The sequence below is a fragment of the Sorex fumeus genome, unplaced genomic scaffold, assembly GCF_029834395.1.
Source record: "Sorex fumeus unplaced genomic scaffold, SorFum_2.1 ptg000122l, whole genome shotgun sequence".
Taxonomy (NCBI): domain Eukaryota; kingdom Metazoa; phylum Chordata; class Mammalia; order Eulipotyphla; family Soricidae; genus Sorex; species Sorex fumeus.
In genome coordinates, this window is record NW_026606179.1 from 7,975,664 (window position 1) to 7,990,987 (window position 15,324).

Genomic DNA, 15,324 nt, shown 5'->3' on the forward strand with positions numbered 1-15,324 from the left:
GAGGCCAGAGAGTGAAGCTACAGGGACAGGAGAGGGGTGGGGACCTGTGTGCTTGAAGGAGTCAACCCCCAGGCAGGTCCCCAACATGAAACCCATGCACACATACTGTACAGACGTGCACACGCACCTGCACAGACCCACAGGCACACCTGCACTGACAGGCACATACACCTGCACAGACTCACAAGCACACCCTCCTTCCCCCGCAGGGCAGCTCTATGCAGGCCCTATCTCCGCCCCCTCCCCCCCAAAAAAAGAGAAAGAAAAGGAAGGAAGGAAGGAAGGAAGGAAGGAAGGAAGGAAGGAAGGGAGGGAGGGAGGGAGGAAAAGGAGGAAAAGGAGGAAAAGAAAGAAAAAAGAAAGAATAAGAAAGAATATCTTGGTCTCTTGGGAAACCAAGAAATGTGATGCAAACAGAATAGACAAGAGGGACCGAAAGATGGCAAAGCGGGTCAGGCATTTTTGCCTTAAAACGGCTGACCTGAGTTGGATTCCAGGAATCCCATATGGTCCCCAGAGCCCACCAGGAGCGATCCCTGAGTGGGTGTGTGTCCAAACAAAACAAAACAAAATTTTTAGAAGAACGGAGAAGGGAAGGATTGAAGAGGTTAGAGGAAAAAACTGAAGAACTACAAGGAAAAGGGAATGTGGGAAGAGGAAAGAGGGTGTAATTGGGTTTGGCAAGAAGCTGGGATGCGGAGGGATCCCGTATACATGGCAAGCCCTGTAACCCTGTCCTCTACTCCAGCCCAGGAGACACTGTCACTGTGGTGCTAAAGGGACACACCCATTGTCCTAGTGTTCACACTCACCTGGGCATTGCAAACAGTGGGGCTCACAGGCTCAAACAACAGTTGCCACGATCAAACTCAGCACGTGTACCAGAGGGTTTAAAACTCAGGGACTTACACTTCAGCAGGTGCTCTAAGTAATATGTGCTCCTCCCGGGCCCTCAATAGTACCAAAGTATATGAGAGGAGCCGAGCCAACTACAGCAGGGAGCGCCTCGCATGCACCCCACCTGGGTTCCATTCCCAGCACCCCATAGGGTCCCCCAAGCCCTACCATGTGCGATTTCTGAGCACAGAGCCAGGAGTAAGCTGGGTGTAATGCCAAAACCAAAAAAATTAAGTACACGAGAATCCAAGTATGTGCCTCTACAGATAGGCATGTACATGCACACAAGCACAATTTCCTGTATTACTATCGTACAGTAAAGCGGTACATTAGGATTGATGAGTACATCTTGATGCATAAGCATGATGCAAAGTGCACCAAGGTGTACTTTGTTGTAAAGGCCCTCCCGTTGATCGTCGATTTGCTCGAGCGGGCCCAGTAACGTCTCCATTGGAGACTGTGTTGTTACTGTGTCTGGCATATCGAATACTCTCGGTAGCTTGCCGGGCTCTCCGAGAGGGGCGGAGGAATCGAACTCGGGTCGGCCATGTTGGCCACTTGTAAGGCGAACGCCCTACCCGCTGTGCTATCACTCCAGCTCCTACTACTTTGTTGTAGTCTGGATTTTGATAACGTATGTCAGGTATCCAACGTTATAGTATACAGAGCAAACTTCTTCCCAAATTCTCTGCTCTTATTACAAATCTTTCCCCTTATCCCAACTCCTTCCTGTCAAGTAGTTATTTTTTAAATATCTCCATACTTTTTGTATTCCAAAATGTAGTAATCTTTTCAGACTGGATTCTCTCTTAGCTAGGTGGATACTGTTCAGATAGTAACCCAAAATAACAAAAACTCAAGTTTTTAATTAAAAAAAAATCCTCAGGTCCTTCTCAGGCCTTGGCAGAGTTTAATGCTGTTACTCAAGGTTTCACAAGCTTCCTTTCAAATGGTACTTTTAAAAGGGTTCTTCGAAAATGAGTTAATTAGATTGCTGAAATATTAAATAGACGTATTAGAGAAATAGTTCAATGAGCTGAGTACAGCTTTGCATGCAGGCTGCCCTGGTTCAATACACAGCACCACATGGTTGCCTGAGAACTGTCACATGCAGCTCAAAAACTAAAAAGTCCCAGGTTAGGGCCCAAGTATGGAACACAGTGACAGAGTGCTTCCTTGAAGGTGCAAAAACTTAAGTTTGAATTTGACCTGTGGCCCCCTGCCACACTGCTGGGCAAGATCTCTGGCCCCACTTCTGAGATCTCTGCTCCAGGGGGTACGGTCTTTGGTATACCACAGCCAAATAAGTAACTCTGGCTATCATAACTCAGGGAGATGGCTCAAAGAAGTAGAGTGAACAAAGGCTTTGTATGAGGATGTCCCAGGCTCAATTACCCCCACAGTGCCCCCCCAAAAAAATAAATAAAGGGAAGGAGGGGAATTGTGTCAAGCTAGACAGATCACACACTGTCAGTGAATTAATCAACTGTCATAAGCAATTATCAACTGTCAATTAGTACAAGTTATTTCCTCACCTTTCTGGAAAGAAGTCCAAGATAGGCTGCTAGTAGGACTGGATTTAGAGTGACCTCTTTTCCTAGCTTACAAATGGCTATTTTCTAGTTGTAGCCTTAAATGGTCTTTCCTCCGTGCAATTTTATCCCTATGGCCTCAAATAGCGTAAGAATTCTTTCAAAACTATCACACAAAATCCTTTGATTGAAAAATATTTTTCTTGATGCAAGAAGTTCAAGATCTGAATTATGCAATTACCCAGGCAACTGCATCAAGGGTTGGAGAGGCATGATAGAAAGAGCATTTGTCATAAGAGAAGGAACACATGGAGGGTGCGGGATCCCGGAGGAAAAAAAAAAAGAAAAAACAGGTTCCAAAAAGAGCCGAGACCACCGGCAAGTTCCAGATGGAGTAGGTGCCGCATCCCGCCTCCCCCAGATGGAACCCCGGTGACCAGAAGCCTCTACAAACACAGCTCGAGTATGCGGGAACGAGGACTTTTTCTCAAAAAGACATCTCTCTATATACAAAGTGATCAATGAGAAGTAAACCACCCAATCTTTCTCCCTGAAAATCAGAGTTAAGTTTGGAGCACGGCCACAGCCCCAGAAACACAAGGACTTAATGCAGAACCCAGCAGCTTAGAGCAGAAAAGTGAATGGACGATGCGTTAACCCAGGCCATCATCTCTGCCCAGAGGGGAAAGGGTGTTGCCCCATTCGCCCTCTCTTCTCTGGAAAGAAGGATGGCGGCCGCATGGGAGCCTTGTGGACAGCAGGTATGAGCCGGGGGTGTGGGGGGCGACTAAAACCTCACGAGAAGGGGGGCGTTCCGGTCCGTCCTTCACGCCCTACCGAGGTCAACAGTTGCCCCCCATGAGCGGCTCCCCAGCACGGCCACAGTCCCAGAAGCACAAGGACTTAATGCAGAACCCAGCAGCTTGGAGCAGAAAAGTGAAAGGACTGCGTTAATCCAGGCCATCAAGTCTGCCGGAGGGGAAAGGGTGTTGCCCCATTCGCCCTCTCCTCCCTGGAAAGAAAGATGGCGGCCACATGGGAGCCTTGTGGACAGCAGGTATGAGCCGGGAGTGTGGGGGCGACTAAAACCTCATGGGAAGGGGGGTGTTTCGGTCCGCCCTTCACGCCCTACCGAGGCCACCAGTTGCCCCCACGAGCGGCTCTCCAGCACGGCCACAGCCCCAGAAGCACAATGACCTAATGCAGAACCCAGCAGCTTGGAGCAGAAAAGTGAAAGGACTATGCGTTAATCCAGGCAATCATTTCTGCCCAGAGGGGAAAGGGTGTTGCTCCCTTCCGCCCTCCTCCCTCTGGAAAGAAAGATGGCGGCCACATGGGAGCCTTGTGGACAGCAGGTATGAGCCGGGGGACTGGGGGCGACTAAAACCTCATGGGAAGGGGGGCGTTCCGGTCCGTCCTTCACGCCCTACCGAGGTCAACAGTTGCCCCCCGCGAGCGGCTTTCCAGCACGGCCACGACTCCAGAACACAGAAACCAATTTCTTAACTATCTGACTTTCAGTAGAAATTCTTCCAGGGTCAATAGGTAAAATAGCAGAAATCCAAAACCAACATTTAATTCTTGAACCCAGCTGTAGAAAGCAAATCACTTCACAATGCTTTTTCAGCATGTCTGATTTGGGGGGGGGGGGGGGGGGTAAACTCTAAATAATAGTGGTGAATCTTTTATTGAAACAATGAATCTAATCAAAGCAGATAGAGTGTTAACTAGAATTCATCTGCCTCACAGGGACGGGGAGGGGTGGGGGGTGGGGTTTTATTGGGGTTCTTCATGGTAAAAAATAAGTATTGGTAAAGGGAAATGTGTTTGATGTTTGCATGACTGAGACATAAACCTGAATGCTTTGTAACCTTTCCCACAGTGATTCAATAAATAAAAATTTTTTAAAAAATCACCAAAAAAAAAAAAAAGAGCATTTGTCTCGCACACACCGACCCAAGTTCAACCCCTGGCATCCCAAGCTTGGTTCCCCAAGCCCCGCAGGAAGTAATTCTTGAGCACACAACTAAGAGTAAACAGTTGGATTTTCCCCTGAAGTGAAATCAACAAGAACATAAAAGAAGAGGCTGGAGCCAATAGTACACTGGGAGGGTGCTTGCCTTTCGCTCGACAGACCCCAGTTTGATCCCTAATATGCCATATGGTCTTCCAAGCACTCCAGGAATGATCTACGAGTACAGTCAGGAATAAACCCAGAACATCGTTGGGTGTGGCCCCAAAATAAAAAATAACACACACACACAAAGGCAACATACTCTTTGCATTTAGCATTTCTCATCCTTTTTAATTATCCAGAACCCTTGATCTGTACATTCATTTCAGATGACACTAATTGTGTGTCTGTCCTGTGCACAATCTGAGTTAATTTACCTAGATCAGAAAATACACAAGGTCTGGGCTAGCCAGATAGTACAGTGGATGAGGCACTTGCCTTGCATGCTGCCAACTCAGGTTCCAACCTCAGCATCACTTATCCCCCAAGCCCATCAGGAATGATTCCAGAGCCCAGAGCTCAGCACTGCTGGCTCTGGCCCAAAAACCAAAAATGAAAGAAAACAGAAAAGATGGGAGTATTACTTGCCCCATCTCACATAATACCCATTTTCTAACACCTCAAATTTTTCAAGGATTCTATTGTCAATACCAATGCTCATACCAAATTTTGTATTTTATTGCTGAGAAAATGAGTAATATATGCTGAAAATGAAATCTAAGAAGGATTAATGGATAATTTGAAGAATTATAACCTTATAAAACACAAAATTAGTGTTTAAGCCCCTACAATCACAATCAGGAGAACATCATTATCCCTTTAGAGAGCTGCTATTAAATGACACACATCCTTTCAAACTCCAAAGAGAATTTGATCTGACTGGCTAGTACATTGGAACCACATGGGAGGGTACATTCAGTTCCTCAAGGGAAAAGAAGGATGGTGTAGTCATAAGGAGGAAAGAAAAAACTAGGCAAAGAAAATATGCCATATTTTACTTTCAAAATTATAATAATTAGAATACAGCTCCGAAAAAATCTTCTGTTAGTACAGCATAGCTCTTTTATGGCTCTATACAATCTTTAACAGCAATATATAATTAAATGAATATGGCAAATATGCTCACCCCTTAACCCCTGCCTCTAATAATGATTTCCAGTGGATTATCATTATATTGTTTTCTGTCGTTACACCTTGGTCAACCACAATACACTTTGGTTTTTAATAAGCATACTCAAATGGTGTACACATGTAGCCATTCTGCAGCTCCTTTTTAAAGCTCCATTTCTCATCATGATAGGAATATATCCTATTATTTCAACTTTTGGTCTTTTCCAATTAGATCTTTAACGGCAATAACAATACATTTTCATATGTACCACACAGGACAATGCCTGGGTCAGTGATACAGTACTGAGGCAGCAATGCTTAGGAGAGGGAGTCTGGAAGTGGTTGGGATCAAACTCCGGGTATTACACATGCTTGGTATGTATTCTACCACATGAGCCATATCCACCCCCAAAGGTGTATAATCAAAAAATAAATAAGTGAGGCACTCTCCTGCCACGTGAATTTGGTGGCCATGAGTTGCTTCACCACTCAGCCTGCAGACACCACCACAGATGCCACCAACAAATGCATGGAGGAGGAAACAGGGCCGCCAGGCTGCTTGGTGATCAGTCGCCATTTATTCCAATCTCTGCCCCAGCATTTATTCCATTCTCCCCATGCACTTATTTCAATCCCACTGCGCACTCCATTCCAGTCTCTACCTGTCTCACACTCCACTCATTCCCGTCTCTACCTGTCCCTCATGCTAGCCTTAGTCTAGAGCTCAACCACCAAGAATTGGGGGTAACAACTAAACAATAGCACAATCAACACTGTAAAGCCCTTCCCTTCCTTCCCAGGAAGCTCTTCTTAAAAAAAGATCTGCTAGAAGATCCGCTCAAGGGCAGAATATAAGGCAGAATACATAAGGACATACTTCTCCTTTCTTTAGGCCATAAACAATCATCTTAGATTTACTTAATAATCTTTCTAATCATTTTGTATGGACACAATAAGATATAAAGTTTGTAGGGTGGCTCTCCTAGGGAAATCTTGCTATAGATCCCAGACTACATCCTCAGGCCAGATTAGTCCTTCCTAACCCTAGCAGGGTCCTTGTCCAGTCACTTCTCTTTGGGTCATGACAGAATTTGTTCACAACCATGCTCTTAACTTATTATAAGTTTTATGGCACTTGGCCTGTCCCATTTCGATGCCAGGGCAGCTTCCAGTTTTCCCTGGGTCCATCTAGTCCCTTCATTGGGACACTACTTCTGGGGTGCTAGGAACTAAGGGTAACTGAGGCCAAGTCGAGTAAATATGACATGCCCAGGAATAAATATTATTTGGAGTCAATCAACTCCCAAGTTACAAAAGCACAGCATTAACTGTCTTCCTGTGTCTATAGAAAAAGAACACTGCTCTAAAGTGAACTATGCAAAGGACATAAGGAAAGGAGAAAAAGCAATTATTTCACTTACAAATACAAAATCCAGTCTCCTTAGAAGGATCTGACCTTACAAGTTACGAGGTCTGATTAGGGGATAAGTGATTAACAGATAGAGAAAGCAAAGCTCAGAGAAGTTAAAGATGAATATCGAGGAAATGGGAGTGCTTCAGGATCATTGTGATGGGTGTAACCCAATAAACCTAAGCTCCTTGTGGCAGAGGAGAAAACACAAACCAATGTTATCCTATATCAGTAATATACTGGAATTTTTATTGGATATCAATAAACTACATATTTAACAAGAGGAGAAATGTCTTTATTAAACTGATTTTTACTCAGAGATACATCTAATTCCCTTAAAAATACTAAAGGACTGAAGAGATAATATAGTGGGTAAGGTACTTACCTTGCACACTGGTGCACAGGTTTTGACCTCCAGAAATACATATGGTCCCCCTAGCCCTTCCAGGAATGATCCCTGAACACAGAAAATCCCCTGAACACTGACACATGTGGCTCCCTCAAAAAAAATTTCTTTTCAAAAGTCTAACTTTTGCATTCTAAAGAGAAGTATGTATTTTCTCTTACAGCATCATTCTTACAAGTTTCACAGAATAAGATGTGAAGATTTCCTGTGTTCACTGTATGGCTCTGAATGTTTTTCATGCCTTTTACACCAAGGACTGGTATTTGTCTGAGCACATTTGTTACTAAACAGTGTGGTACAAGAATTCTCTCAACCTTTTTATAGCTGTAGACAGGCAGCGGTGCAAGAACCAGCAATAGAAAACTACTGCCTTGGAATTTTCCCTTTTTACAGTGCTGGGGGATTGAATTCAGGGCCTTAAACACATAAGGCATGTGCTGTACTAAGCAACATTCTCCTAGACTCTGGAAAGAATAATGTAAACAGAAAAGAATTACTTATGATATTTTTTCACCAAAAAAAGAAAACAAAGTGTTGAGCTGTTTTCAGGTTTTTCTCCCCCCCATTTATCTATCACGTTTTCTAGCTTGTTAGCTTTGCTTCTAATAGTATTCCCTGGTTAGTCCTAAATTCTACCAAATGTTTGCATTCCAATAGGGCTATTCTCACCTCCAAATGCCAGCTGAAGTGAGAGCTCCTCACCAATAATACTCCATGTTTTCAACTGTGGTTATCTTGCATAATATTAAAATCCCTGCATTCTGAGTAAGTTACTATTTTGTGCCAAAGGGACAGTAAAAAGCCCTCTGTCTATGCTTAAATCTGTGGTTTTCTCAGTCTTGATCTATGGCTCATTTATTTACAGATGAACTTGAATCTAGTACCTTACCTTGGCACTAATTATAGGCCAAGAATTGTATGCTAAATCCTTTACATAGATCATCTGACACTGCACTCATCAAAATAATATTTTAATTTGGAAAATATACTGTACACTATTTTTAAAAAATAGTAAGTTGGCTAGTGTTAAAAATCCACTTGACAAAAAAAATAAAGAAAAAGATTACATTCATATGTGATAACTGACTGAAACAATGATGGGTCATAAACTGAAAAAAAGAATATTCTAGAGGTATTTAGAAGACTGAAACGACACAACCTGGTGGTTTGGGTCTGAGAAAGGAATAATTGTGGTTAAATTGTAGTTAACTCTTAAGTATGAATGTGCTGATGATGAGCAAGGTGTACACTTTGCCTGAAGGCTTTCCCACAATCTTTACACTCATAGGGCCTTTCTCCAGAATGAATTCTCTTATGGAGTGTCAAATGGGCAATCTGACTGAAGGCTTTGCTACATTCCTTACATTCATAAGGTTTCTCTCCTGTATGTATTCTTTGATGTAAAGCAAGGGATTTAGGATGGCTAAAGGCTTTCCCACAAACATTGCATTCATAAGGTTTCTCACCCTTATGACACCTTTGGTGACAGATCAAAGAAGCCCTCTGCCTGAATGCCTTTCCACATTCAGGACACTCATAGGGTCTCCTGCCAGTGTGCAGTCTTTGATGTTGAACAAGATAGGAGCCATCACTAAAGGCCTTCCCACATTCAATACATTCATAAGGCTTCTCACCAGTATGAACCCTCTTGTGTTGAACAAGGTGTGCAATTTGACTGAAGGCTTTACCACATTCCTTACATTCATAAGGCTTCTCTCCAGTATGTGTTTTCTGATGCTGGGAAAGGTGAGCATTCTGGCTGAAAGTTTTGCTACAATCCTTACATTCATAAGGTTTCTCTCCAGTATGAATTCTTCGATGATGAGCAAGGTGTGTGCTCTGCCGAAACGCTTTCCCACACTCCTTACATTCATAGGGTTTCTCTCCAGTATGAACTCTCTGATGAAGGGTAAGTGAGCCACGGTGGCTAAAGGCTTTTTCACAAATACTGCATTCATAAGGTTTCTCTCCTGTATGAATTCTCTGATGCACAGTAAGAGATGAGCCATGGCTAAAAGCCTTTTCACACATACTACACTTGTAAGGTCTCTCTCCAGTATGAATTCTCTTATGCTGAACAAGCCCTATGTGATCTGTGAAAGCTTTCCCACAATCAATACAATCAAAAGGTTTCTCTCCAGTATGAAAATACCTCCGATGACGTATAAGAGAGGCATTCTGTCTGAAAGCTTTCCCACAGTCAATACATTCATAGGGCCGTTTCCCAGTGTGAATCCTTCGGTGATGAGCTAGGGATGAACAATCACTAAAAGACTTCCCACATTCAATACATTCATAGGGTTTTTCTCCAGTATGAACTCTCTGATGTTGAGCCAAATGTGCAAGTTGGCTGAAGGCTTTATTACACTGCATACACTGATATGGTTTTTCTCCAGTATGAACTCTCTGATGTTGAATAAGATGTGCATTCTGGCTGAAGGCTTTCCCACATTCAGTACACTCATAGGGTTTTTCTCCTGTATGTATTCTTTGATGTTGAGCAAGGTGGGCACTCTGGCTAAAGGCTTTCCCACATTCAATACATTCATAGGGTTTCTCTCCAGTATGAATTCTTTGGTGAAGAGTAAGCGTTGAAATTTTGCTGAAAGTTTTCTCACAGTCATTACATTTCAAAAATTTCTTTTCTACATAAACTTCTCTGTGATTTTTTGCAAACGAAAGAGTTTTTAAACCTTTCTTATCTGTGTCAAAATTATATACCCTCTCATCCATAGGCAATACCTGTTTTATACAAGATAATGAATTTAGGTGGAAAACTGTCCCAGATTTGTTAATAAGGTCCCTTTCCTCAATAAGAGTATTTATATGAGTAAGAGTCTCTTGTCTAAAGTGCATATTATGACTTACCATCTCCCTCTTAAACTGATCTTCACACTTCCAGTTTTCTCCTAATAGGGAACATTCAAGGTCAGAGCTTGACAGTCTTCCCATAACAGTATGAGATAATTTTTCTTCATAAATATCCTGCCTTGAAGGAATTTCCTTGAATATGTGGACACACTCCAAGTCTGAAAAATATGAGTAAAGCATGTTCTTATCCCATTCCAGAAAAATAGAAGCCTCTGAACTGAAAACATATTAATCAAAGCAGCTAAAACCAACAGGTTCTTTTGACAGTTCTAAATTACACATTAATGCAATCATTCTTGCACTTCTGTAATCCTCATTTGCTATGACTTTTTTGATTTTTCACCATTTAAAATTCAGATTTGTGAGGACAAGGAGATAGTATAGCTTGCCTTGCACATGGTCAATCTGGTTCAATTTCTGGAACACTATGGCTCCATGAGCCCCACCAGGAGTGACCTCAGAGCACACAGCTAGGAGTATTCCCTGAGCAACACCAAGTGTGCCCCCCCAAGAAAATAGTTATGCTGTCATTTTTTTTTATTGTATTACTTTTCATTTATTAATGTACATCTTAGGACTCTCAGGTATATATGACCTTGAATCATCATTTTGGAACTGAGAATGAAGGCAGAAAAAGGCCCCACAAAAGATCATAAAACAAACTAACCAACTAACTTGAGGCTCTTTTCCCTGTCATGTATTATGCAAAGGCTAGATTATGAAACTAGAAAAAAACGCTTTCAAATAACACAGGGAAGCCGATAATCCCAAAAACAAGTGGGTAGGTGATGGCCAAAGAAAAATGTTGGAAATGCCTGAGCCCCTTGAGATGGTAACAATGGGCTGATTCAGGTCTGGGAATTGACTGCAGAAGTGGAATCATTGAGCATAAGAAAAGCCCTGTGCCTCCCCGACTTGGGAAAGGCCCCCCACCTTGCATCTTTCGATTGGCAACTTGATGCATTATGGTGGTTAACAGATTAACTAAAAAGTGATTGTATGTGACTGATGACAAAGAAGGAAATGTTATGTGATTTATTATAATAAGATAATTGCCTTTATTAGTAGTAGGAACTTGGTTTTCTGATCATGAAAAGTATATATCCACTGATGATTTGGAATAAAGACACTGCATGCTGGACATGTAGTCATCTGTCCCCTCCTAGCACACTGCGCCATCCCAGGTCCCACATCCTCTTGAGATGGAAAAGCTGGCACCAGAATAGGGAGCTGAAGGATCAGTTGGTGGCGCTAATGAGCACTGCAGCAATGTGAATTAACTGGACTCTCCAGGATGGGACAAACAACTTCTCACACTTCTACTTTTGCTTTGCTTCTACGCCAAATTCTTTCTGAACAAGGGGCTAAAGTGCCTCTCAAGAAAATAATTAAGTGCTTGGAGGTTGTCAAAGAATACAACCCGTGGTTCCCAGACGAAGGCACCATAGACCTTGCTATCTGGGAACGAGTGAAAAATAATATAGAAAATCAGCATAGACAGGGGCTAAGATATCCCCAAAGTTTTAGTCTATGTGGGCCTTGATTCAAATTTAGATCTCAGCTGCAGATGGTAGGTAAGCTCTCACTGAACACGAAAGAGCTGAACTGGATAGTCCAGAAATCACTCCTGAGTAGGAGCTGGATGTTGATACTCTGGCTGAGGCTAAGTCAAAGCCAAAGAATCCTTATTCTCAAATCAGTGACTTAAAGAGTTGCGGAGGATGCAAGAGGAGGAAGGGCCTTTTCACTTTAAATTAGGCAAAAAGGGGGGGGGGGATCCCTATTTCAATTTTAGCAACTGTATAGGCGGTTTAAAATTTTCAAGAGATGAATAATGAGGAAAGGTTAAATGCTAGAGGCACCTTTCCCTCAACCCAAGCCAAACTGCCCAAGTTCAGCCTTACATTCTTTCAGTCCTGGTTAATTTGTGGAGACATGATATAGAGCAGCAGGTGGTTATTTCTCTGGTAAGGAATAGTGGAAAGAGCACATAGTACATTCAATAACTTTTACTGTATCAATTTAAAAAATGAGGGGGAATTGTCCCCCAAATAACAAGAATTTTACAGATTCTATACACAATACCTTATTTTTAATTTTCTGAATCTGCCTGTTGAATCACTGTTCTGTCCTGTATCTCTGAGGTAACTTCCTGGGCCTATACTCCTCACCCCTACCACCCAAACCCCAAACCCCATTTCCAGTAGTGGTGAACTGGGGACAAAGAAGACCCACTGTTCTCACTAACAACACCAATCACATGCTTGGGCCAAGGAGGAACCTAGTCATCCGAAAGAGGAAGGCTTAAGCATTAATCTTACTGTGGGACTGAGTCCCTGCCTCTTTGTGTGGGTCTTCTTAAGATGTCCTCTTGGAGACGAAACAGAGAAGGTTAAAAAAAATTTGGGGGGTGGGGGGTGGGAGGTATGGTGCCGCCAGCAGGTCTGTACCTGTGAGACGAGTGCATCAGCAGCCTGATGGCACCGTCAGACTTTCAAATACCCCAAAATTGCAGCTGTGACTTTGGCCAGACCCCAAAAACTTGGGGCAAAGTTTACCAAGAAAGTAAACGGCCAAAAGTTAGGTATGTGGAAGACACACTCACAAACGACCTCTGGCTCAGCTATATAATTGGAGGCATGGCCTCTCTGGTTCTTGATCAAACTGCTTAATGGTCATGATCCCAGAGACTCAGAAACGAATCTTGGAACCCAAAGGCTTTTTGCAGAAATGCATCCTGTTTCTGCAGTAAGTTACTGGTGCTGGGCCACTCCAGGTGAGAATAGGTTCTGTGCCTTGGCCTGTTCCCCCTGGCGGCCTGGTGACTGCCATCCTCCAGAAGTCACTGGACAGTCAGGTTTGGGCCTGCAGTGACGAGACACACGGGGCCTCACCAGATGGGGGTGGAACCGGCCCTTTCCTCCCCATACCAACTACACCCCGAGTTGTTGCCTACAAAAAGCCTCTCTGGCTGCTGATCAAGCTGCTTAATGGCCAAGATCCCAGAGACTCAAGAGACAAATCTCAAAACCCAGCAGCTTTTGGTAGAAATGCATCTGGACCGCATACAAGGTAGCTGCCACCTCGGAGCTTATTGGAAAGCCAGGTATGAGCCAGTGGTGATGGGGCAACTGCAGTCTCATGGGAAGGGGGACGGTACCGGCTCGTCCTTCACACCCTACCGAGGTCACGAGTTGCCCCCCACAAGCGGCTCTCCGGCACAGCCATGGCTCCGGAGGTAAAAGGACTTAATCCAGAGCCCGGCAGCTTGCAGAAGAAAAGCGAATGGACCATGCATTAAACCACCATGCCATGCCTCCCTGGGAGGGAAAGGGTGTTGCTCCCTTCCGCCTCCCCCCCCCCCACCCCAGCAGCAAGGTGGCTGTTGCCTCAGAGCTTATTGGAAAGCCAGGTATAAGCCAGTGGTGACAGGGCAACTGCAGTCTCATGGGAAGGGGGACGGTACCGGCTCATCCTTCATGCCCTACCGAGGCCACGAGTTGCCTCCCATAAGTGGCTCTCTGGCACGGCCATGGCTCTAGAGGCAAAAGGACTTAGTCCAGAGCCCAGCAGCCTGCGGCAGGAAGTGAATGGTCCATGCATTAAACTACAGCGCCATGCCTCCCTGGGAGGGAAAGGGTGTTGCTTCCTTCCGCCTTCCCGCCCCCCACCCAGCAGCAAGGTGTCTGCCCTCTCAGAGCTTATAGGTAAGCCAGGTATGAGCCAGCAGTGATGGGGCAACTGCAGTCTCATAGGAAGGGGGGGCAGTACCGGCTCATCCTTCACACCCTACCGAGTTGCCCTCCGTGAGTGGCTCTCCAGCACAGCCATAACACCAGATGCACAGAAACCAATCTCGTAATTATCTGACTCTTTGCAGAAATCCAAAATCATTATATGATTCTCATAACCAGCTATAGAAAACAAAGTATTTCACAATGCCTTTTCAGCAATTCTGATTGTTGGGGGGGAAATTCCGAACAATAATGGTGCATCTTTTGTCGAAATAATGAACGTAATCAATGTAGAGAAGAATTAAGTAGAAATCATCTGCCTCACAGGCATTGGGAGGGGTGGGAGGGGGGGTATACTGAGGTTCTTGGTGGTGAAAAATGAGTACTGAAGGGAAAGGTGTTTGATCATTGTATGACCGAGACTTAAACCTGAAAGTTTTGTAACTTTTCCCACAGTGATTCAATAAATAAATATAAGAAGAAAAAATAAATAAAATTATGAAAAAAAAAGTAAGGTGGAGTTCATGCCCAATTCAATCAGCTAATCAGTGGCTGAATAAATAGCAGTACTCCTACATTTAAAAAAAATTTTTTTATAAATTTATTTATATATAATAATTAACAGCAACAAGAAAAAAACAAGACTAAATTTTTTAATTTGATAAAAGTTTTGATAAAGAAGGAATGAATCCTCAGCGCAGAGTCAGGAGTAGCCCCATTATCACAAGGCGTGACCCAAAAACAAAAAGAAAAAAGAAAAAGAAAGAAAAATATTTAAATCAGATACAATTTGCTTAAAGAATTTGAGCATTTGAGAAAATTTACTTAAAGAATTTAGAACTGCTGAAACTCAGGGATGAATATAGTACTAGAACATAACTAGGTGGATTTCTGTAGAACAAAACAAAGTTCAGAAATAGGCTTGGTACTTGTAGAAATCAGTAAAAATAAATGTGGCAAGTTATACCACTGGAGAAGAGAAGAACCATTAAAAAAATATGGTGCTTCCACATTTAATCTTTTTGGAGGGGTGGAAGGACCATATAGGATGCTGGAGATTGAACCTGGGTTGGTCGGGTGCCAGGCAAAATCCCTACCTGCACCTGCTGTACTATTCCTCCAGTCTGCAAGTTTAGATTTGAGTGAAATTTTCAGGTGTTTTCTAGCAAGCATTAGAAAGAAAAGTCAGGCTCACAATAGTTTTGCAAGCTCTAGTCATCTTGAACTTACCTGGGTACAGACCTCTTATTATCTCTCCTTTCATTATCCAGGGGTCTCTACCTTGCTCCAGTAAGGAAATCACATTGGGTTTAGAAATACAAAGACCTAAATATAGGGGGGGGGAAAAA

The 15,324-nt window shown here is 43.3% G+C and overlaps 1 protein-coding gene across 3 annotated transcripts in view; it reads right to left on the minus strand.

Moving 5' to 3' along the window:
• Nucleotides 1–8,573: 8,573 nt before the first annotated feature.
• The window catches only part of LOC130044324 (zinc finger protein 470), a 32,651-nt gene continuing 25,900 nt past the window's right edge, over nt 8,574–15,324 (minus strand). The window contains exons 2-3 of one of the 3 annotated variants that reach the window (XM_056137024.1): nt 9,638–9,972; nt 8,574–9,472 (exon numbers count right to left, since the gene is read on the minus strand). In XM_056137024.1, the coding sequence (XP_055992999.1) occupies nt 8,583–9,472; nt 9,638–9,972 (1,225 nt within the window). In that variant the 3' untranslated portion in view covers nt 8,574–8,582. Of the gene's footprint in view, nt 10,400–15,205; nt 15,302–15,324 lie in introns of all 3 variants that reach the window. The other 2 variants (XM_056137025.1, XM_056137022.1) reach the window with 2 other exon arrangements.